This window comes from Epinephelus fuscoguttatus, linkage group LG13, assembly GCF_011397635.1.
Source record: "Epinephelus fuscoguttatus linkage group LG13, E.fuscoguttatus.final_Chr_v1".
Classification (NCBI taxonomy): Eukaryota; Metazoa; Chordata; class Actinopteri; order Perciformes; family Serranidae; genus Epinephelus; species Epinephelus fuscoguttatus.
In genome coordinates, this window is record NC_064764.1 from 34923798 (window position 1) to 34948801 (window position 25004).

Sequence of the window (25004 nt, forward strand, 5' to 3'; positions counted from 1 at the left end):
GGGCTATTTGACCAAGAAGGAGAGTGATGGAGTGCTGCGGCAGATGACCTGGCCTCCACAGTCACCGGACCTGAACCCAATGGAGATGGTTTGGGGTGAGCTGGACCGCAGAGTGAAGGCAAAGGGGCCAACAAGTGCTAAACACCTCTGGGAACTCCTTCAAGACTGTTGGAAAACCATTTCAGGTGACTACCTCTTGAAGCTCATGGAGAGAATGCCAAGAGTGTGCAAAGCAGTAATCAGAGCAAAGGGTGGCTATTTTGAAGAAACTAGAATATAAAACATGTTTTCAGTTATTTCACCTTTTTTGTTAAGTACATAACTCCACATGTGTTCATTCATAGTTTTGATGCCTTCAGTGAGAATCTACAATGTAAATAGTCATGAAAATAAAGAAAACGCATTGAATGAGAAGGTGTGTCCAAACTTTTGGCCTGTACTGTATATAACGTGACAACACCCAACCATGTTCCTTCTTTCTAAACCTAACCTATGTAACTTTACCTAAACCTAACCCACATAACTTTTCCTAAACCTAACCTACATAACTTTTCCTAAACCTAACCTACATAACTTTACTCTTCTAAATGTAACCTATGTAACTTTACCTAACCTACATAACTTCACGTAATCCTAACCTACATAACTTTACCTAAACCTAACCCATGTAATTTTTCCTAAACCTAACCTACGTAACTAAATGTAACCTATGTAACTTAACCTGAACCTAGTCCATGTAACTTTACGTAAACCTAATCTACATAACTTTACCTAAACCTCACCAATGTAACTTTACATAAACCTACCTTTACCTTAAGTATGTAATGTGATGACACCCAACCATGTTTAATTTCCTAAACCTAACCTACATAACTTTACTCTTCTAAACTTATGTGACTTTACCTAAACCTCACCTACAAAACTTGCCTAAACCTCACCTACGTAACTTATCTTACCCTAGCCTACGTAACTTTATCTGAACCAAACCTAAATTACTTTACCTTAAGTGTGTTACGTGATGACACTCAGCCATGTTTCGTTTCCTAAACTTAACCTACATAACTTTACTTGCCTAAACGTAACCTACGTAACTTTACCTTAAGTATGTAAGGTGATGACGCCCAATCATATTTCTTTTCCTAAACCTAACCTACACAACCTTTCCTAAACTTAATCTATGTAACTTTGCATTAAATACGTAACAGGACAACATCATTCATGGGGCACTAATTTCTTCGATACCATATGAACCATTGTGAGAGGATTTCTTGCTCTACTCATGGATGAGAGGCTCGTGACAGTGTGAGATGTAAACATTAATGGCGTCTGTCTTGGCTGAGCTGTAGCATTAGCTAGCTCAGTGGTGCTAGGTGAGCTAGCAGTAGATGCAAAGTAATATGTTTGGAAGATGTAGTTTGGTAGAAAGAAAATAGTTCCTACATGAAACTGCTCACAACAAGGTCTGTGGATTATCTTGAGTAACCAGGTCATGATTTCTGGAAAGAGACATTGCTGTTGAGTTTTTTTAATTGGCGCTTTGAGCACCTCAAGCTAATCTCATTCCATTATATAGGAGAGAGGGAAGACATTTCTATTTCCAACACTCTGCAGCTCACACCAAAACAACCTAGACTGATAAACAGCACTAAAGATATAAGAGAAAAACACATATTTTTTAAGGGTTAACTGTCCTTTAAAGTAAGGAAATAAATTTATGCGGACAATCACTCTGTCAGGTGCAGCATCCAGATTTCCACCAGCATTAAGAAAACACTACAAACTGCCACGTTTAAAGGCCATGAGACCATTTTGTGAATATTCTTTGCATTGCAATGGGCTGTTTTCATCTTTCATCCAGCAAAAGACAAAAAATTACCATAAAAGTATAAGACTGAATGATAACGTCTGACAACACACTCGTGCATTTGAGTCATCATACTCCTCTTATCTACGTAGGCCATCAAAGGCCTGCTAGTGTGCATATAGGTTCATTCAAAACCTTAAAAAAACAGCTTGTGACACTCTTTGCTGCTGATTTCTCTAACATTATCACAAGTGTCACACTGGGGTGGGGAGATGCAAGGAATGCGCAGAGAGTGAGAAATGAGAAGTAGCACAGGAAGTGATTGAGGTCTCGGTTTAGGCAAAGAAACGTTGATGCTCGCTCCGACGCCACGACTCTCAAACAAGCTGGCACAGTGCAGCAGACATTTTCTGCTCAGCGTTCCTCTCAGAGTTCTGGTTGGTTAGACAGGTTGATCAGGCTGGAGGGAAGCCTGGGATCCAGTCTGCTGAGGAGGATTTCTTCCAGGTAGGTCACCTGCAGGTGTTTGTTTCAGATCTGGATCTGTGTGAAGCACCAGCAGAGTCAGTACATGATAATTAAGTAAAACAAACTCATCTGAGTGTCTGTTTCAGCTGTACAGGAAGGTGCATGTAGGCTGCTAATTATACTTTTAAAATATCTGCGACATGGTTACTGTGTCTCTTCATTATTACACTTGTCAGCTGGATCAAAATCACCTTTATTGGTCAAGTATGTGTAAACATAGATAACACTTGACTCCAGTATTAAGTTGCTCTTACACACAGAAATATTTGCGGGAAGATAAAAAAGAAAGGTGCATCAAAAAAGTACAACAAAGCAGAAAAAGAGAGGTAACATAAACTAATATAAGTAGGTGAAAATAGGTGTATATATAAATATGTACAACTGCAACAATGACCAAAAACATTCAGAGTCTAGAGTCAAATGTAGACAATGAAAAAACAAGTAGTACATTATATATATGTTGCATTTTGGTGGGTGGTTATATACAGTATGTGCATGTCCAGTACACACGTCTATTTGCAAATGGCTGTATACAGCATGCAGGATTTTTAGATTGATGTTATGATACTTTATATTAAAGTGCACATGATCAAGATGAAGTAGTTGCTTATTAGCAGCATTTTGGCTCTTCATTTGTTATCATAAAGTACTTTCAGTTCCTTATTCTGTATGCCTTGTAAGGTGGTGGTGCCACAAGAATAGTCAGTCTCCCTTAAAAACAATTATTTTGGTGTAATTTTATGTAACAAACGACAAAACTTTTGTGTTAATAGTGTCCAAATAACTCTAAATTAAGTCTTCATAGCTCAGAGTTTGTTCCCCATTCTAAAGTGAGGTCTTGCTCATCACTAACTCATTGGTAGTTAGACACTTAACAACAGGTTCCCTATTCTAAAGAAGACTTCTGTCAGTGCTGGGCCAAGCAGATTCTGCACCCTAGGCAAGCTTCCCCTGGGGACCTTCTCACCCCCCACAAGTAAACAACTTTGCAGTGTGCTTATTTGCAAATTCCGTCTTCTTTTTCTGTTTTGTACTGCGTCCCAGGTGGCTTCTGTATTTTCATTTTCTCTTACTCTAATGCTTTGCACGTACACTCCACTCCATTATACTGATCACATTAAACACATTTAAGATACAGTGAGTGACTCGTATGAAACTTTGCATGACATTTGCTGAAACTGTCACTATATTCCAGAAGAAGTACATGAGACAGATAGTCTCATGTAGGCCTACTTCCTTCCCTCTTTATGCCTCTAAAGCAACGTTTTCAACAAACACTGTTAGTATGGTACCTTTGGAAGCAACAGTAACCCTTCAGCCATGGTACCTAGACCCTAGTGTTTCCACCGCAAACAGTACTCTTAAATGTGGGCGGGGTTGTTGTCACTCACTGCTCCGTCCAGCACTCACTGTATTTCCTCCTTTATCAGTCTGCACCTCGTTCAACGTCCACACAACGAGGCAACAAAATAGAACAGGCTGCAGTGAGAGTCTCTCTCCATGGGATATTTAAAAATAGCGGGTTTGTGCATTTAGTTCTTCTCAGGCAAGCTCAGGGGTTTAGTGTTGCTGGAGCCCACAGGAACAAAGCTCCGAGACACTTTTTCTTTCTCCGAGTGAGGATCAGAATATCTGCAGTTCACATAACCCGGCTGATACTGATATACATTAACGAAGATCCACTCATTACTTAAAGTGTGTGTCATATAAAAACTAAAGGGATGGTCAAAGTTGTCACAGTGAAATTTAAGGTGTGTTGATTGATTCACATCGTCACCTCATGCATTGAGTAACATTACAAGTTAACGTTCCACCTTAAAAGTCTCCGGCAGTCGGCCCAGTGAATGAAGTTATTTTTCCTCAGACACCAGCTGCTGTGAGAGGCAGCAAAGCATCCTTTCATTTTATAGTTACAGTAATAAAACTCTCCACAGTATGAGTATGTATTGAATTGACACTGTAGCTTGACGTGCACCTTCCCAGAAATGTACCTACGCATCACAGTGACGCAGACCTCCTGTCTATTTTTGTAAGCTGAAGCCATTTCCCTCAGTGGAAACAAAGCTTTAATATACTTTTATTTCACAGATAACTAATAACCAAACTGGACTAGATGAGACAAATAACTATCTGTCTGACTAACCATACATAACTGAATGTGCTTCATAATTTCAAACATTAAAAACACAGGCTAATGAGAAACACAGTTTGGTTGACATTATAAAAGATAAATTGTGTTTGGTGGGGAAAGGTCTGACAGTTTAGCTGAAGAGATTCGGAAAAGGTTAGAAGTCAAGTTCAGTGTAATTTCTACTGTCTGCCAAGAAGCAAGGCCACGACTGTCAGACTCTTTTTACACCACTGAATAATCATGTGCAGCTCATTAAAGCTGCTTCTGTCCACTGAAGCTTTTATTTTGTCTCCATGTAGGAAGTCTCACCAGCGTGACAACCAGCGCCCTCAACCACAGGAGGCCAATGACATGGGGTACGGTGTTTTGGGGCTTCATTTGTATTTCAGCATTTGTCCTTTTGATGTTGCACACTAGAAATTATTCAAAGTTGTTATGAAATTGAACACTTCCTGGAGATAAGATCTGAGGTTTGAAATGTCACAGAAAATAAAAGTGTTCTATTAAGTTCTATTTTTTTTCATATTTCCTTTTTACCTACAGTTATTTCTCAGCTTCCATTCTGATACCTACTACAGTACAGTATGTGTAATATGCAAGTGAGTCGCTAGAAATGTTGTCATCATTGTACGGTTGTGAAAGTGACAGATAACTTCACATTTGTGAAGATACATTGACACTTTACATTTCTTTACATTTCAACAACACTCTGGATAATGTGTGGTTAGGTTTAGGTGCAACAAAGCAAGGAGAAGATTATGTTTTTGCTTAAAATACCTGCTTTTGGTGGCCCAATCCTGGCTGAAAATTTAGTGATGTCTATGTAGAAAACAATCGATTTTCATGGCACTATCCCCGGTGGAAAAACAGCAACCAGTCACCACTTAACACAGGTGTTTTGTGGATAAAAAGGTGCTGGAAACACAGCAGTGACTTGCTAAAACACAACCAGTTTTGTTTGTTGTTTGGTTTGCAATGGTCTTCTGCATGACAGGCTTCTCACCTAGGTGTCATACCATCCATCCATACATACGTATAAAATGTACGAATATAACGTGCTCATGGTTTGCAGAAATGTGCAATCCCAGCCAACATCTCTATGTGGCGCACATGTGGATAGGAAAGGGGCATTAAAATTGGCCTGTTACGGCTGTGTGTGTTCTGTGCTGCTGTCCCTTTTCCCTCCATTGTACATCTGCCCAGGTGTGCTGCATTACTTAACAAGGTGCAGTGCACCTGGCATGGAGGAGGTGCTTAAGAGCTCCTGTGCCAGCAGCAGAGGAGAGAGGCCTCTGGTGTGGAACTGCTGGTCCTGCTGTCTCTAGCCTGGGATTTTGTTGGCTTGTTTGCTTGTTTTGTTTATTCATAAATTCCATGGATTTGAGTGTTTTAAAGATGTCCTATATGTCCTAGATGCCTTACATGGGATTGTCGACAGGTTCCTTATATTTACCACATGCTGATTGCCCACATGGGCGGGTTCATCCAGATAACATCCCCACTTTTGTCCCATACCCACTTGGTACCCATGTAATCTTACCATAACCAATGTGGGGCCCACTTGTATAAACCCACCCATGCGGGCAACTGGCATGTGGCCAAAACCCGACCCGTGAACCCTTTACTTTTAATTTCACTCTGACTCACTGTATGTGTGCTGTTTGTCGGGAAACAGTTTCAAGAGGAGAAGTGGTTGACTTGAAAATGGTTCCTCCTTTTCAGATCATAGGACACGCAATAAAAAACAGATAGGGGTCTTTTGTAAGCTGCAGGGCTTCTTCCAAGAAACAAACTCCGTTAATCAAAAGCTAAGAAAGTAGCTGAAGGAAGTAGTATTTGTACACAACCCAAGAGGAAGTGCTACAGTAAGAGACAAAACTTTAAGAGAATCAAAGGTGAAAGGTGAAACGAAACTTTCAACATAGATCGCGACACATGCTTTGTAAGCCTTCTGTTACCACTAACAAAATCAGATTGCACTGCAAAGAGATAGTGGCAATATGTAGCAGATGCAAAATGATGCAGTAAAGCACTACCTGGTCTTGACAGTGTCGCTCACCGTCTCCTTCTCTGCAGGGGACCTGGAGATGACAGCGGGCCGGGGAGGCTGAGCCGCAGGTTGTCTCGCCTGGGCAGCAGGCATCAGTCAAGGGATCCTCCGAGACCTCCAGCTCAGCCGGAGAGACTGCCTGCTCCGCCTGACAGACCTGTTCAACAAGGTGTGTGTTTACTGGCATTTTGATTTATATTCACTCATGATTATGAGGTTTGTATCCAAATTGTTCAATGCATTCATGTTGTAAAGTTGGGTGTTTTAACATGAGGGTGTATGGAGAGTGACTCGCTCTTGGAGCCGACCTCAAGTGGTCATGTGAGGATCTGCAGTTTTCAGCACTTCCTGCTTTGGTTTCATTTTTCAGGACCAGCCATCATTGTATCATAACTTTCCTCATCTTTCAATATCTTTTCTCCCTCTGGGTTTGATAGATGACAGGCCTCCTCCACCAGCCCCTGCTTCACCTCCACCTCCAGCTGCAGCACCAGCGCCTCTCCCCCCACCTGTGGAAACACCACCTAAACGTCCAGACAAAGCCACAAAGCCAAAACTTCCCCCGCGGCCGCTGTCTAGGGTGTTCAGTAGCACTCAGCATGGATCAGCTGTGTTGCAGGTATATGTTTACTTTCACTTATTAGCAACTTCTTAACATGATCATAATAGTAATTTACTGATGTAAAAATGCAACATGTCGAGCTATTCATCACCACCATTTTATTTATTTAAGACTTTGGAAAACGCATTGAGGGAGAGCCCTTGTTTTTAAAGGCGCTGAGATACATACAATAAATGCAGACACAAGTAAAATCCTGACGTGTCGTTTTTCCTGCAGGGCTTTGATGCTTTTCGGGCAGATGAGACTCTCTGTGATGTCGTCCTGGTTCCTGGGGACAGCAAGGAGACATTCCCAGTCCACCGAGTCATCATGGCTTCATCCAGTGACTACTTCAAGGCAATGTTCACAGGTTAGACTTCAAGATTTAAGTTCACGACGTGGTGAAATTACAGGCTGTTTTCCCATGAAAAGTAATGCACCAAAATTCCCACATATCTTACGTAATCATGTACCAATAATAATAAAATGTATAACCCACATGTTTGGGAAGGCTGTGATCATGTGAGTAATGCGCTGTTGGGACCACAGAGGGAAGTGGTCAATTGGAGTAAGATTGGGGTGATGGATGAGTCACAAAACATCCGGCGTTTGGAACCAAGTGAACTCTGAGTCATTTCAGTCGTCACCATGTTTGCTTTTGTAAACCTAACCTACACGACTGTACTTGCCTGAACACAGTCTCTATATACAGACTCTACATTCAGTGAATGTAGAGTGTGTAGGCAAACCCCGGAGATCTTGCCTCCGGAAGAAGAGCAGAAGAGCCCTGATTTCCAGTTGTAGGCTGTTTGTAGTCCGCGTGATATTGACCAACCACGTTTGAGCCGGCTGCAGTTGTTTCCAGGTTAAACGGTCCATGCGGTGAACTAACGAGGCGGAACATAACTCTGAATCCTTCGCAATGGTTCAGCATATTTACTTATATATAAACGGAAGTTAGAAATGGAAATTTGCTTCCTCTGCCCAAATCAAACCGGAATGCCAAAAAATCGGGGGTCAGCCCCCCGAGGCTGTATCGCCGTCTACCGGAAGTCAGACACCGAATACAGCCGATGGGTTCCGAGAATGGCCTGAACATAACCTTGTAACGTTGCATTAAGTACGTAATTCATAGGGCGCTAATTCATATCATATGAACTGCTGTGTGTGCAAATCTGAGGTTACGTTGGATATTAACCATTATGTAATGCAACCCAACAAAAGAGCAACACTACATGTAATGTGCATGTATTGTTGGGTGGAAAAATATCCAAAATACATCCAAAAACAGGCAGGCAAAACTCAAAGAACAAAAGAAAGACGAACCAAAACTAAACTGAAATCAAACCAGGATGGCACAAAGATATGGGGTGCCGTTTGTAAAGTGTCTCACGCTGAAAATAACATCAACATTTTGCCACATTTAGCTTCAAACAATGTTTAAAAAAGTATTGTGAATTTTTTAACGTCACCTTTTACCACATTTACAGCAATATTTGTTCATTCATTCATTCATTCATCTTCTAACCGCTTCATCCTCTTGAGGGTCGCGGGGGGGCTGGAGCCTATCCCAGCTACATCGGGCGAGAGGCAGGGTACACCCTGGACAGGTCGCCAGACTATCACAGGGCTGACACATAGAGACAAACAACCATTCACACTCACATTCACACCTATGGACAATTTAGAGTTATCAATTAACCTAGTCCCCAATCTGCATGTCTTTGGACTGTGGGAGGAAGCCGGAGTGCCTGGAGAGAACCCACGCTGACACGGGGAGAACATGCAAACTCCGCACAGAAGGGCTCCCACGCCCGGGATCGAACCGGCAACCCTCTTGCTGTGAGGCGAGAGTGCTAACCACCACACCACCGTGCCCAGCAATATTTGTTAACTTAGAAATATATTAAATAGTTAAATCTAAATATTAAATGTTAAATGTTAAATCTAAATTTAAATCTAAATCTAAATGTTAAATCTAAATATTAAATCTAAATGCTAAATATAAATATAAATGTTAAATCTAAATATTAAATCTAAATCTAAATCTAAATGTTAAATCTAAATGCTAAATATAAATATAAATAGAAATGTTAAATCTAAATCTAAATGTTAAATGTTAAATCTAAATGTTCTGGGTGAAACTAAATATTTAGCTAATATGCAAATTTACACTGCCGGTCACCGGAAGTACCAAAATAAAAGCTCGAGATGGTCAGACTGTTTATAGAATCAAATAACGTATTAAAACCAACTTATCGGGGGAAATGGACACTTGAACATACATTAGCGTGATAATAACTACCTAAAATAACAAGAAACGTGTTTGGAGAAATTTTATTTGATGTTTACTTTGAGTTGTTAGTGTCCCTTCTGAGGGAATCACCTTGTTGTTTACAAATACTTCCGGGTAGAAAACCAGCGGAGTTTAGCTACATATATATATGCATATCTCACATTTTTCACGTCACTGTATCACCGTTTAGACTAATCTGGTGTTTGTAAAGCCTATAAACACTATGACTGAACAAACATTACTATCACGGTCTGAAATTAATAACATGGTTATCGTAGATTAGCGAGGCTAACTGTTAGCTGTTAGCCACGTTAGCGGTGTCTGTAATGACTCACTAACTCTAAACGGTCCGTGAAGAAAATATTTTTTCCAGCGGATGTCTTAGTTACAACATGATTGAGCTAACTGGAGTAGTTTAATGTCATATCCGACAACGGGAGACATTTAACAGATGACGTCCTGATAGCTTTGCTGCTGCTGCGGCCACTGGTGCTTTCTAGACATCGTGATTTCCCAAAACTGAATAAATACCACACATCAGGAAGTGGAAGGGATGGTGGTGCTTTTGCTGGCTGCTTTTTGTGCCACGAATAAATGATTTACTGAGACATTGTGTCCTTTAGTGCCATGAAAAGCAGTTGTTTTTATTAAAGCCAAAGCATACTGTTTTCCTAATCATAACCAAGTCGCTTTTCTACCTAAACCTAACCACGCGTTAACCACAGTGTATATAGTTTCATCATATCTGCTACACCAGTGGTTCCCAACTCGTCCAGCCACGGGATCTCTCCTTAGTCATTTGTTCAAGGTCCACACAGTTAAATATATTCAGTGTCATACTTGAGGTTGGTCGTCAAGCTAGTTCGCTACATCTGTCAAGTAGCTGTCCATTGGTCACTCAATCTATAGCAGGAAACTTAAAGGCACTTAAAAATAAAAGCCCTGTGCAGGAAATTCACTGTACTTCAAAACAAAGTGTGTTTCTTTACAACCCTGACCCACCAGTTGGGAACCACTGTGCTACACACTAACATACAAATGTAACATATCCAAGGTTTTCAGATATGTTCAATGCCCACATTTATTCTAGCGCAGTGACGGACTCAGGATGTTTGAAGGGCAGGGGCGAAAAGTAAAAAAGGGGCACCTACTGCACCTGGTCATTTTCATCCAATAGGGCACATCGTCTTTTAATGATCACTCAAGAGGGCAGCCAAAAGGGCACATCCGCTCGTTTTTGCCACTCAAGAGGGCACTTTAGCGCAGCGTTTTCAACCGAGGCGGCACCGGGGGGGGCCGTCGGCCTAACCCTAACCCCCCCCCGAGTCCATCAGTGTTCTAGCGACTGGGTTCCTAATGACAATGCTAACACACTGATGTTTGGCAGGTGTAAATCTATTTTCTGAAATTGCATTGGCAACATCTGGGTCCATGTTTACTTCCTGTCAGCTGATGTCATTCACACACGCTGCAGAACAGATCAACAGGAAATACAAAGGGAAGCATTCAGAATGTTTAATGTTGTAAAGTGTGAAACATTTTTACTTAGTGTGATCACACTGTGATTAGCACCAAGCACAAAGCCCATGTTTTTACATGCTGTAAAGGTTTTTATCTTCTGTTCTGTAGCCATAACATGCCCAGTGTGTTATCTCTACAGCCACACCACAAGCTTTGCAAAAATATACATAAATACACTTTTTTTTAAATTCAGTATTTAAGTTAATAAAGTAATTATATAGAACCAACATATTCATTGCTTTCAGGGTGTCACTTCTCATACTGTCATTTTCAGATTAACATTCAGAAATAGTAAAAGAAAGAGGAAGAACTTGACTCACTTCTGCATTTAACTTCCTTTCTGTTGCAGCATCACAGACAATATATCTGGCAACTTAATTAACTACAGTACTTTTATTATCCTTACAACAGGCTTTACAGTGTCAGCTGTGTCTTTGGATCTAGCTGACTGTGCACTTTGCCGTCATGTCTGCACAAGACAAATCTTCTGTGATAATGCCAGATCATTCGTTCACCTTGCCTTTGCCTCTCTGTGCTTTGTTGTGTCCTCGTTTGTTCAGGAGGCATGAGGGAGCAGGAGATGAGAGAGATCAAGCTGCATGGGGTCACTAAGTCGGGCTTAAAGAACATAATAGACTTCATTTACACATCCAAAGTCAGCCTCGACATGGGGAATCTCCAGGACACGCTGGAGGCTGCGAACTTCTTGCAGGTCATGCCCGTCCTGAGATTCTGTAATCAGCTGCTGAGCAGTGAGGTGAGAGAATTTATGATGATGAATAAATTCAGCTTCAGCTACAGTGGAGGTCATGCTCATTAAGCCGCCAGATCCCTCAGAGTGCTTCACTGTCCTTTAATGCCCTCTCCCACAGCCCCACTTTAATTGTGCAGAATAAAAGCTGGTCATTATTTTCTTCAATGCAGATCACTATTGATAATTGTGTGGAGGTGGAGCGCATCGCCACAGACCTGCTTCTGGAGGACGTTCAGCAGAATATAGGTGAGCACAGAAAGAGCACAGTAAAAAAATACAATCTTTCTTCTCTATAAAGACGTAGATGAGGTGAAGGTAATGATTAAAAGTTCTGTATTGGAGTTGTTCAAGTCTTCAGACACTCAGCGATTCCTAAAACCAGTCTATCCACCGATCAGTCCTTTATTTATACCCACTTTGACAATATTAAGACATACAGCAAGAAAAATAGATATTCAGGCATCCTTTTGGTTCAGGAACTAAAATAAACTGGAGGATCACGACTTCTAATTTTGACCCTCTTTGTTGTATCAAACCCAGGTGAGTTTGTGAGCCAGAACCTCTCAGCGTTGGTCGAGTGCGGCCGCTACCTCCAGCTGTCTGAAACCACCATGGCCAACGCCCTATCCAGCAACTCCCTGGAGGGTTTCTCTGAGCTGGAGCTCTTCCACATCGCCAGAGGATGGCTGGACCACAACCCCCCCAGTCGCCGCTCCTCCGTCTATGCCTTAATGCGCCACATTCGCTTCCCATTGATGAGCCCTGGCGAGCTGATTCAGATCTCCCATGACGATGAAGAGGGAGGAGACTCCATGATGCGCTCTGAGACGGCCTGTGTGAGCCTCCTGCTGGAGGCCAGCAACTACCAGATGATGCCTTTCATGCAGCCAGCTCTGCAGACCGAGCGGACACAGATACGCTCAGACGACACCCACATTCTGGCTCTGGGCGGTGTGATGCGGCAGCAGCTGGTGGTGAGCCGGGAGCTGAGGTTGTATGATGAAAAGACCGGCCACTGGAGGGCCCTGAGGCCTATGGAGGTCCCGCGTTACCAGCATGGGGTGGCTCTTCTCGGCGGCTTCCTGTTTATTGTTGGAGGTCAGAACACTCACACTTCACACTGTACATGTGTTCATTTAATGTCATTACTTAATTTGGGACAAACACACATACAACACCATACGAACAACCTAAAATGTCTGCATGTAAACTTGTTTGGTGATAGAAACTTTGGACTTCAAGTCATGGTTCATCAAAAGCTTTTCTAGAAACATGACTGAATCACAAGTTATGATGTATGCTCCATTTTATTTTCCACTCTAACTCTGATTCTTGTTGACGTCTCAGGCCAGAGCACCTATGACACCAAAGGCAAGACGGCCATAGACAGCGCCTACCGCTATGACCCACGCTTCGACAAGTGGCTCCAGATTGCTTCACTCAACGAGAAGAGGACCTTCTTCCACCTGAGCGCTCTGAAGGGGAAACTGTTTGCAGTGGGAGGAAGGAACGCCTCCGGAGAGATTGGTGAGCTGCTACTAATTCTTGTTCTACTACTGCTGTTGCACCATTTTTACTTCTGTCATCTAACAGGAATCGTGTTTCGGGCCACCTGATGAATGTAGGTCCAATATTCACGCTCTTTTAGCTCTGTTTTTGGTCTCTACCATCTCCTGAGGAAAGTATCTGGCTCTTTTGCTGCTAAATGCTCCACTATGTTCACCAGCTAGTCTTTTGCTGTGTCTGTCGGCTGTTTTGCAATTTGGATATCAGCTATTGACCCGAGCAAGCCAGTGGAGGCATCATTTCAGCAAAACTCCATTAACCAACTCGGCCTCACTCCAAAGTCATTGAAATCTGGCCCTTGGGCAGTGACTTGTGGCATCAGACACTGACAAACAAAGCAGTCCTTAACACCGGTATGAAACGCGGTCAGCAGCAGTAATAGTTTAATGGCACTCGGTGCTGGCACTGTGTGTTTCTGCAAACCACAATACGTTACATTTACATGTTTCATGTGTATCATATCAAGTGATGTAGAATGTAAGCGGACTTTGTCACCAGGAGGTGGAGAGGATGGTGTGTCTTCGAGGTGAGACGGCTGCCAAGCTGCAGAACAGTGTTCAAGACTGACAAGCAACAAAAATTTTTTTTGTGATTTACCGAACTGTCCCTGTTTTTCCAGTTAATTCTTCTTTAATGACCTTTTCCCAAACGTCTCTGTCTCACTTTGATCAGACACGGTGGAGTGCTACAACCTGAAGAAAAATGAGTGGACGTTTGTGACTAACATGGTGGAGCCTCACTACGGACATGCTGGGACAGTTCACGGAGACCTCATGTACATCTCAGGTAAGGAATCACTGTTCAAGACACAGCTCAAACCTCGTCTGACACTCCAGTCTCTCCTTTTTCTTCTTGTCTCTGTCATTTTTTGAAGTAGATTTAGAGAAGTGCAAATGTTTGGCTCATGTTGTAACATTTTGTACTCATGAGGTTGCATCTTTGCCTCAGTTTGCACCATCTTGACTAGTGGTTACCAACTCAGGGTCCAGATTTCTCTTTAATCATCAGTTTAAGGTCCACACAGTTTAATACATTCGGCGTCATACTTGCGTTTGGCCATGTTGTCGAGCTAGTTTGCTGTCTCTGTCAAGTAGCTGTCTGTTGGTCATTCATTCTACAGCAGGAAATGGCACTTCAAACTGTACCTCAAAATAAAGTGTGTCTACCAATTTGACACGTTCATGAGTTACACGCAGTACATTCAGAATGGACCCACAAACTGACATCTACTCTATGTAATACATGGACTATGTACCTCATACAACCCCACTTTAAAGTGTCCGAACTATCCTTTTCATTAGACTGACCTTAAACTAGTCCAAACTTTGCTTAAAGCAGAACGGGTTCATTGTCTGAAATGGTCAATAATAAACCAAAACAGAACTCATTGTCAGTACTTTCCTACACCACTTCACTGACTGATCATTTTCTGTTCTGCTACGTCTACGGTTACCGTCTGGTTAAGTTTAGCAAGACCTACACGGTCAGGGAAAGATCGTGGTCATGGTTGGAGTTACAGAAAGTTCGTCTTTGTGGTTGAAGAAAACCAACGTTGGCTTGCAATGACACATGCTCTGTAGACACGTTTATCCAACCTGACTTCTGCATAAAGGTTTGATACAGCTGTCCGAACAATGTTGTGCAACTTCTGCCTTTGCTCGTGAGAAATCTGATGAAACCTTTTTAAGTCTTGTTGTTTGTCTGTCTTGTAATGACAGTGTCAGGTGCACAATGGGACTTCTCCTCTTCAGACACACATTCTCTCCTTGGACTTTTCCTCCTTTCCCCTTCACTTGACTTCCCCACCCATCTACACACCTGTTCTCACTTTCCTCAATCAGCCCTTTCCACTCAGTTGCAATGTTCCTTTCTTGCTGTGTTTGTTTCCAAGCTTCTGTTACCTGAACTTTAGACTCACAAGTCAGTCTTTAGACGCTTTGCTTAACTACAGACTGATGACTTTCTCCCTGATTTTGTGTTTAGCTGGGCGGATACAATTTCAGAGTTAAAAAAAACTCCCTAAGTTGCAGAACCAATAGTAAATCCGCAGGGCGGTCCTTCAGTGGCTCACTGAACTCTTGTGCTCATAAACATAGTCCGACTGTGTTAGAAGTTTTAAATAAAGTCGCTGTAAGTCCGTCATTTCCACAATCTTGTGGACTGAACACACGTTAAAACAGAGTTAAATCTCTTGGCATCCATTTTCAAGCTCTCTGCGTGTTTGTGTTTGTTTGACGAGAAAAGAGGGAGCGCACATTTCCGGGAGGGCGTGTCCTTTTAAAAAATGCAAGAGGTGTTGCTTTGTTGCCGGCCGTTTTCTCCAGTGTGTTAAACACATTTTAGAAAGGAGTGTCCCCAGACTATCAGAAGGCGGAGATCTCTGATTGTCTGGTGGCGAGACTACCTGAACTTTAACCTGAACCTTCCTGTTAGCCTATATTAACCTCCACTTCACTATTAGATCACTGAACCGATCCTGTCTGCTTGTTTTCTCTTTGTTTGGGTCGTGACAGATACCATCTCTTTTTAAAAGTCATCACACCCCCAACAGTGATTAAAATTGTTGAAAAAATCTAATTTCACACAAGCACATGAGGATCTGATGTGGATACTTAAAAGCCTAAAAGAGAGCTCTTAGTCTGCAGAACCCAAAACAAAATAGAAAACTTTGGGCTAACTTACCTCACCAAAGCCCTGTCAACACATTATTTTTGAAAACTGATTTCTTCCTCTTTGTTTTGGACTCTCGCTCCTTGCAGACGGAATTTTGGGTCATTGAAACAGAGACTTTTTGAAAATGCTTTCTAAGGTGAAGATTTTTCAAAAACTTTGGTCCCTTTGTGTCCATGTAGTACGGAGCATTTTGGAAACAATGACGTCATCCTCTCAATTTGTGTATGCCCATTGTTGCTTGGTGTAATGAACATACGCCAAAAGAAAAACAACAACGGCAGATTAGTGTTTAGTTTATGTTAGCACTACTTTTTCTAATGAATACTTGGAGTGTTTACACACTTGGTCCTTTTCAGCCCTCTAAGCAGACTCAAAGCGGTGACTCAGCATTTTTTGTCCAAATGTGAACACTCCAAAAGAACTCCCCTCTGAAGTGAACCAAACTCAGTTCAGTTTGGGTCTATGGTGCGGTTCGCTTAGCCTGTGCCTTGTGAACACAAAATGCTCCAGGTCCGCTTTGCCATTTGCTATTGTATTGTAGCCCTCCAGGCTTGCCATAGACAGATCACACGCTATTTCAGTGGGAGGCATTATAAACACAACGGAACCAACCAACCACAGGTAACGACAACACAACCAGTGGACGAGGAGTACTTTGGTCTGACGATGAAACAACTGCACTCCCCCAGATATGGAACGAGGAAAACATCAAACGGCAACTGTCCACAACGCACAGAAACACCAAGGTTTTCCTCCAGTATCAAATTCATAACCGCACTGCAGTGCCACGTCAAAGTAAAAACAAAACTATGTCAAGATATATAATATATTGGCTATAGTGTGACCAGAAAGAGGACTGAGGCCCCATCAGAGCTGAAGTGGACCAGAGAGAGAAGTGAGTCCTCTTTCAAATGAGCTCACAATGTGAACTTAAAAAGAACTGAGTCCCTTTTCTGATGGTCCACTTTTGGTGCACTTAAAGAGGACTGAGTTTGGTTTGTTTAAAAAGGACTAAGTGTGAAAAAACCGAGTGTTTTGGGAGGTGGTCTGAGTTTAGTTCACTTCCGTTCGCTTGTTGTTCACATATATGCAAAAAATGCTGAGTCACCTCTCTGAGTCCATTTCGAGGGCTGAAAATGAGCAAATGTGAAAACACCCTCAGTAGTGCTGCACCACCTCGCTGATGAACAGAGGCGCCTGCCTTGCCCAGTGTTATTTGCTCCACCTCACTGTCAGTTTGGGATCAGGCCTGCAATCAAGGAATGGAAGGAAAACTTTCACATATTCAGAGCATCACTTGTACCTTTAAGAGAGCTCCTTTGCCCTTGTATCCTTTAGTAGACTGAAGCAGTCCAGACAGGGAGGACCCAAAATGCAGAACAGCAGGCTGGTGGATTCAAAAAGATACTTGAATTGACAAAACACAAGCTTACAGATGCACACCAGGTAGGCAGACAGGGGCGGGACAATCAGCAGGAAAAATCAAGAACAGGGAAACCACAAGAAACACGAAGAGATGATCCGACAAAGAGCAAAGGAACTGTGCAGGTATGAGTAGAGTAGAGTAAGACACTAACTGGGGAAGTGGGAGCAGGTGAGTAGGCTGCAGGATCAGTGAGGGACAGGTGAAACTAATCAGGGTGGGGAAGACAATCGAAAGGTGGGAAAACACACAGAAGTAAAACCAGACATGACACGAGAAGTGAACCTGCAGCACAAAATAAAACATGAAAGAATACATGAAACAAGGAAAAGCATGAACAGAAAATCTCTTAAACAATGTTCACATGTAACAGGCTACACACATCTGCTCCATAACAGGAGTGCAGTAGAGGTCAAGAACTCCACAGGATAATTAAAGATGATGCTTCGTCTTGATGGGATATGCTTAAAAATATAAGAGCGATGATCGTCTCCATAATTGTTGTGCATTCGATAATAAATAACATGAAACTTTTAGCAAACCTCAGTCATCGCAGGGGCGCTGTCATCAGTTTAAATGCAGATAAAGTGATCCTCCAAAAGGCATGAAGTTAAAGATGGAACTTGCTCTTCAACATTAGTCAAGATCAGTGTATTATTTTTTGTTTTCTGCAATTTTAGAGTGATAAAAAGAAAAGGAGCACCCTGCAAAAGTTTGGGCACCCCAAGACATTTAAGCTCTCACACAACTTTTAGCAGGGTCTCAGACCTTTATTACCTTGATAGGGCTCTGGCTTGTTCACAGTCATCGTTAGGAAAGGTCAGGTGATGCAAATTTCAACTGACTCCTGAAACCTTGTACCAACAACCAGCAGTCATGGGCTCCTCTAAACAGCTGCCTAGCACTCTGAAAACTAAAATAACTGATGCCCACAAAGCAGGAGAAGACTATAAGGAGATAGCAAAGTGTTTTCAGGGAGCTGTTTCCTCCAAGAAAACTTTCTGAAAGACTTGCTCATAGAATTGTTAGACAGGCAAATCAGAACGCCCGTTTGACTGCAAAAGACCTGCAGGAAGATTTATCAGACTCTGAAGCAGTGGTCCACTGTTCTACTGTGCAGACACACCTGGATAAATATGACCTCCATGGAAGAGTCATCAGAAGAAAACCTTTCCTGTGTCCTCACCACAGAATTCAGTGTCTGAAGTTTGCAAAGGAACATCGAAACAAGCCTGATGCTTTCTGGACACAAGTCTTGTGAACTGATGAAGTCAAAACAGAACATTCTGGACGCAATGAGCAAAGGGAACACCTGTCCAAGTGTTAAACACGGGGGTGGATGGATCATGCTTTGGGTGTGTGTTGCAGCCAGTGGCACAGGGAACATTTCACAGGTAGAGGGAAGAATTACATCCTTACATACTCCTCTTCATCCCCTGTGGGACATAAGGCTTCAACAAGCTCTTTCCATTGCATTCGATCCTTGGCAGGTTCATCTTTTCCAACTCCAGTGTCACAGTTCTGTGTGTGATTTCTTTGGTGATGCTCCGCCTACCTGTTTTCTTGCTCAGTTGATGGTTGGAGATTTTGTTTGGCCAGAAGATCTGGCAGAGAGGCAAAAATTGATTAAAATTGAGTTAAATTCCAGCAAATTCTGGAAGCAAACGTCACAGCATCTGTGAAAAAGCTGAAGATAAAGAGAAGATGGCTTCTACAACAGGACAGTGATCCTAAACACACCTCCAAATCCACAACTTTCTACCTTAAACATCATGAAAAATCTGTGGATAGACCCAAAATCTCACAAAGCTAGAAGCATTTTGTAGGAAGAAAGACACTTAGCTGGTTACAAAAAGTATTTAGAGACTGTGCTACTTGCCAAAGGCGGCGCTACCAAGCACTGACCATGCAGAATACCCAAACTTTTGCTTCAGGCCCTTTTCATTTTCTGTTATTTTTAAACGGTAAAAGATTAAAATTAAAAAGTAATCTTGCTTAAAATATTGAAGTAATATGTTATCTTTAACTTTCTTTGGAGATCAGTTAATCTTCTTTCTTAACTAGTCACAGTAAATGGAATTTTGACCAGGGGTGTCCAATCTTTTCATGCCACTGTACACTGGATCTTTGAATATATAATCTCCCAGTTACATCTAAACCTGTTTTTGCAGGGACTGTTAATAAGCAACACATGGTTCCATTTCGACAAGATGACTTATTGACAAAGCTTACGTGGCTGGCCGATATGAAACCACTTCCTGTTTAGCTGCAGACTCTCATGAGCCACTCTCAGCCTGATAGCAGGCGGGTTTCTTAGCAACCCTGGACAGGAAGCCTGTTTCTCAGGTTGAGAGACGAAACTTTAGTTTCACATGTAGGTCTGAGAAACGGGAAACACAAAGAGACCTGTGGTTAAAGTGGGTCACAGTACTGAGCAACAAATTTAAAACCCACAACTCTTAAAGCTACACTGTAGCTGAACAATACATTCTGTATGTACGTCACATATTCATTTCACCTCAATGGACAGGTTTTGAGTTGAAACTCAGGCTCAGTTTAAGCTAAACAAAAAAGGGAAATTGATTTAAAAGTGTGATATCATTCCATGACACTGTGAAGCAGCATGTAGCTGTTATACTGCGTATAGCTGGAACAAACAGAAAGGTGATCTTAGATGTGCTCCCACCATAGCAAATTTTAAATCAACATTAAAAACATTTTTCATATCTTGTGACTATAACTGGGCTCTAAAACTCGCACTCCATTTTATGTATTTTGTATTTTCTTTTCATATTACTTGTCTTTTCATTAAAATAACTGTTTAATGTAATTGTGTCCTGCTTTTGATTATATTTACATACAGATGCTCAATTTGCTTTTATCTTTGTAAAGCACACTACATTGCCCAGTGTATGTACTGTGCCATAGAGATAAATTTGCTATTACTATACAGAACATACAAATCATCAGTCTGTAGAAGAGAAATTCTCTTATTTCTTATCTAATCTAAAAACTATTTTTTTATATGGACAATCAAAAAACACAGTATTTAATTTAATTTAATTTAATTTAATTTAATTTAATTTAATTTAATTTAATTTAATTTTTTTGGCTTAGCATGTCTAATTCTCTATTCTAATTTTTTAAAAAATATTTTATTTTATTGGCTTTGCCTGTCTAATTTTCTATTTTAAAATTTTATTTCTCTTTTTTTTTGTAAATTTAATTGTATTTTATAACTTAATTTACGTCCCCCAGCAAAGGGGACGAGCAATCATAATTTTCTGCAACTTCCTGTTCCTCTGTGCAGTAACGACACTAACAACCTGGACATTGACATTTAGGGGAAATTAACCAAAACACATCCATATTGGATGTCATTTTAAACAAAGGACGTGATGGGACGTGGTGTGATCAGAAATTTTAAATGAGTATATTTCAATGTAAAAGAGTCACAGCAAAAGAAAGACCCTTTTCACATTCGTGTGAAAGGAAGTGTGTTGGTCACATCAGTTTGCCACAGGAAAGTACTTGACCACCAGCGCAGACTCTCACACATACGCCAACAATTACTCATCGCCATGAGAACAAGGTTTTTCTTGGGTGCACAGCGTCTTTCTTGTTAAGTGTAAGTATAACTAATGAATTCATTTTAGTTAAATCAGATGCAGTGCTGCACATGGTGATATTTTCCCTCATGCATAATGTGCCCACTGTGACTAAGAGAACCCCAAGCTCTTTCCACAGATAAAAAGGAGTATACAGTTGACTCTTGTGCTAAAATAACTACTTGATTAACTAATTAGTGAATTCCTTTTTGGGTAATTAATCTGTCTTTATTTCATTTTATTTTATTTCACTGGCCACTGATCAAACAAAGTATTGTTTTAGATTGGCACCTTAGTGACAGTTTATAATAATATTTGCACTCTTTCCTGTACTGCTACTAGATTAGACCCATCATGATGTCACCAATCCCAAGAGGGTGGTAAAGACGCAATAGATTAGTCTAGATGGAGCCCAGACGCTGGTGGTGTTGATGAGATGATATGAAGAGGGAGCTGAGTATCTGGCTGTGAAGAGTAGTGGGCTTTTGATGAGCTCATCCTGGGATCTGGATAAGGTGTCTGGAGGTGAATGGGGTGGAGGAGGGCGCGACTGTTCCCCCTAAAATGATAGCTGACAGGAACAGACAGGAGAACAGAGTTAAAGTTTGGCAGCAGCATCATGAACAGCTGAAGGAGGTCGTGGCAAAGTTAGAGTGGTTAACCAGGAGAGGAAACACCCACAGTCAGCTGATTGGTGGAAGTGGGATGGAGAGAGAATTGTGAATGGATACAGCATAAAGAAAGTCCTCCTGATTGAACTTAAGCTGAGCTTTATTGAAAAAATTAAGGATGCAAGCAGCACTGAACGGGCCCTCGTACCTTCCCGCACATCTGTGCTCGCCAGACTATCACAGGGCTGACACATAGAGACAGACAACCATTCACACTCGCATTCACACCTACGGACAATTTAGAGTCACTAGTTAACTTGCATGTCTCTGGACTGTGGGAGGAAGCTGGAGTACCCAGAGAAAACTCATGCTAACTCTGCACAGAAGGGCTCCCTCACCCTGGGTTTGAATGCCCAACCCTGGGTTCGACCCAGAAACCCTCTTGCTGTGAGGCAACAATGCTAACCACTGAACCACTGTGTAGTGTGCGGGATTTTCTGTTCAGAGACTCAAGTGACTATTTTCCAATGCTCAAAAGAACTTTTCATCTCAGAGGTCTTTAGATGGCACAGAGAAAATTTAAAGTCAACTGGGTCAAATCTCTAGAAGGGGTTTGCTAAAGTATGAACCCTGTAAATGGCAAAAAATGCCCTACAATTGCAAGTAAATTCAAAATGGCTGACTTCCTGTCTGGTTTAGGGTATGGAACCAAGAGGCTTTTTAAAGTCTGGACCTGATACATGTGCATACCGAATTTCCTTTGTGTATATGGAATTTCAAAGGTGGGGCTTTGACTTTAAAAAATGTTAGGGGGCGCTATTAAGTAAATTTGAGACTCAGACCAATATCAGATATAAATGTTTGCTACTTGTAAAGTGTGTACATTTTTCGTATCTACACTTTTGTAGTAAATTATATGTCGAATCTTGTCGAAGATTTTTTGTAACATACTGTAATTTGTATTTTTCTCACACAGGTGGCATCACCCGTGACACCTTCCAGAAGGAGCTTTGGTGTTACGATCCTGTCGCCGACACGTGGAGCCGCCGCGCCGACATGATGGAGCTCCGTGGCCTGCACTGCATGTGCACCGTAGGCGACAGACTTTACGTCATGGGTGGGAACCACTTCCGCGGCAGCAGCGACTACGACGACGTCCTGGGCTGCGAGTACTACAGCCCAGAGACGGACCAGTGGACGGTGGTGGCGCCGATGCCCCGGGGCCAGAGCGATGTCGGTGTGACGGTGTTTAATGGGCAGATCTACGTTGTGGGAGGTTATTCCTGGAACAGCAGGTGCATGGTTGACATTGTGCAGAGGTACGACCCAGAGCAGGACGTGTGGGACAGAGTGTTCAATGTGCTGGAGCCTCTGGGGGGGATTCGTGCCTGTACGATGACCGTTCATCTGCCAGAGGGGTCAGTGGATGAAGCTCAGATACAGGAGTGTCCGCTGCCGACAGCTAAGAGCTGATAGTGCATCACAGACAGGGGGTTTCCAACTGTCATACCAGAATGAACCTGCATGTTGTGGCGGAAAGAAGGCAAAACAGGAAATAGTGTGGGTTGCAAACACAAGCAGATGCAAGCGTGGCTAAGCTAGCTAACATTAGCATTCAGCAGTTTGAAAACTACATCTCTTTATCACATCTTTAATGCTGTGTCCTGTGCTTGCCTTTAGTTTCAGGCATGTAGCATCTGTCCTGCTCTGCTTGTGTTCTTTCACTCTGCAGCGTCAGCATGTAAAATGTAGCACTCAATATATGTTTAATGAAGCCCAGCCTCCCTCTCAGGTTTTTGGACATTGATTTGTTGTACAGGTCAAAGTGACTGAAAGCAGTCAGACTGACCTCTGAAACAGATGAAATGACTGCTGTGATTTTTTATATAAACAGCTTCCAACTGCAGTGCAAAGAATATTTTCATTAACCTCTGATAATCTCAAGTAGACCAAAAATAGTGCTGACGTCATTTTGCTAGCACTGTGCTGTTTGTGTGATGGTCTCCTGACAGTCAGCTGGGCTCTTGTATCATCCTGAAGGATGACAGACTTTCAGAGAACTTCTATTGGAAATTCCGTCTTTTAACTGAGCTTGTAATAAACACAGACACCCACTTTTAAAAACAAAACTGAGGCCAGTAGAGCACAGATCCAGCAGATATGTACAAAAATAGATGGATAAATGTTTGTATGTTTTGTATATTTATAAGCAATGTTTTAAAATGAAAATAAAAAGTCATTCATAACCTTCATGATACACTAAGAATCACTTTATTTCTATCAGCGAAAGCCAAACAAGAAAACCTGTGAGCTCTTGAAATGCTACAGATGCACAGGCATATTAACACACACACAAACACACACAAGCTCTTTGGTGCATCTGATGCAAGAGAGTGACGGTGAAAGTGTCCTTGAGACTTCATCCTTCACCTTCCAGATAAGACAACAGACAGCCAAGGGCGACAAATATCGCAGCCCAGTCACCAGAGGACAATTTTGTCTTTGTACGCTTCTGCAAACCACTCATAAGTTACATTTGCACGTTTCATATGTCTCATGCCAATGTTTGTTAAATGTAGTGTGTAAGATGTAGTATTAGAGCTGACTTTGTCATCGGGAGGAGGAGGGGATGGTGGATGGTGTGTTATCTGGATAAGACCAACAAACAACCAATCTGGTTGATTTTGAATGTGTTTTCAGCAGGGGTTGTGCCACAAAAAGTTTTTTATCGAGACATCACAGCATTTACTGCCAGGATAGTGCCACCAGAAGTGTTTTCCAGCCCAAACATGATCTTAAACCTAACGCATTGACCACAGAGTTACTGAAGAGTTATTGAGAAGTTTCAACATATCTGGTCCATAAAAACGTACAAATGTAATTTATCGGTGATTTGCAGGAACGTACAATTGCAACTGGTGTGTTGTCTGCGTTGTGCTGACATAAAGAGGCCCAGACCGTGGATATCTTTGCAGGTGATCTCCGTTTATTCCTGACAACTCTGACATGAGGTAAAAAACAAAATCCTCTGTCAGTTACAACCATATAACTTGAGCCCCTCACTCATAGAGTGCAACAGCAAAAGGGCAGCCATGTTACATTCAGCTAAGTACAATAAAACACAGAAAACACACCTGACAGCAGGAGGTAAAAAAAAATCATAAACAGCTTAAAAGCGCTAAAGCATAGAAATTACTATGAGAGCAATGTCGCTTACCTCTCCAGTGGAGTACAACAGCAGAAGGGGAGAGGTACAAAATCGACCCTGTTACACAATGCTAACATTTATTCTGGTGATTAGGTTAAATACTGAAGGACAGACAGCTACAATGGAGATAGGATGGAAAAGATGACTAAAGCAGTACATTTTTTGTCTTTTAACTATACTTTAAGATGTGAGACGTGACCTAATTTCTTTGTACTTGATTGCAGTTTTAA

The 25004-nt window shown here is 41.8% G+C and overlaps 1 protein-coding gene across 1 annotated transcript; it reads left to right on the forward strand.

Annotated features, from left to right (window-relative positions):
* Positions 1-2067: 2067 nt before the first annotated feature.
* Positions 2068-23818, forward strand: si:rp71-68n21.9 (kelch-like protein 9). The gene is made up of 11 exons (XM_049595083.1): positions 2068-2311; positions 4763-4819; positions 6540-6682; positions 6951-7132; positions 7352-7484; positions 11492-11688; positions 11856-11931; positions 12226-12783; positions 13033-13212; positions 13924-14037; positions 22543-23818. The coding sequence occupies exons 2-11, from the start codon at positions 4815-4817 to the stop codon at positions 23037-23039; spliced, it is 2085 nt and encodes a 694-aa protein (XP_049451040.1). The 5' UTR covers positions 2068-2311; positions 4763-4814; the 3' UTR covers positions 23040-23818.
* Positions 23819-25004: the final 1186 nt, after the last annotated feature.

Bases quoted from the DNA above. Each gene is read 5' to 3' on its own strand.
- si:rp71-68n21.9 (XM_049595083.1), top strand. The intron at 6,683-6,950 runs GTGTGTGTTTAC...TGGGTTTGATAG, and splicing joins TGACAGACCTGTTCAACAAG to ATGACAGGCCTCCTCCACCA. The intron at 11,932-12,225 runs GTGAGCACAGAA...TATCAAACCCAG, and splicing joins GGACGTTCAGCAGAATATAG to GTGAGTTTGTGAGCCAGAAC.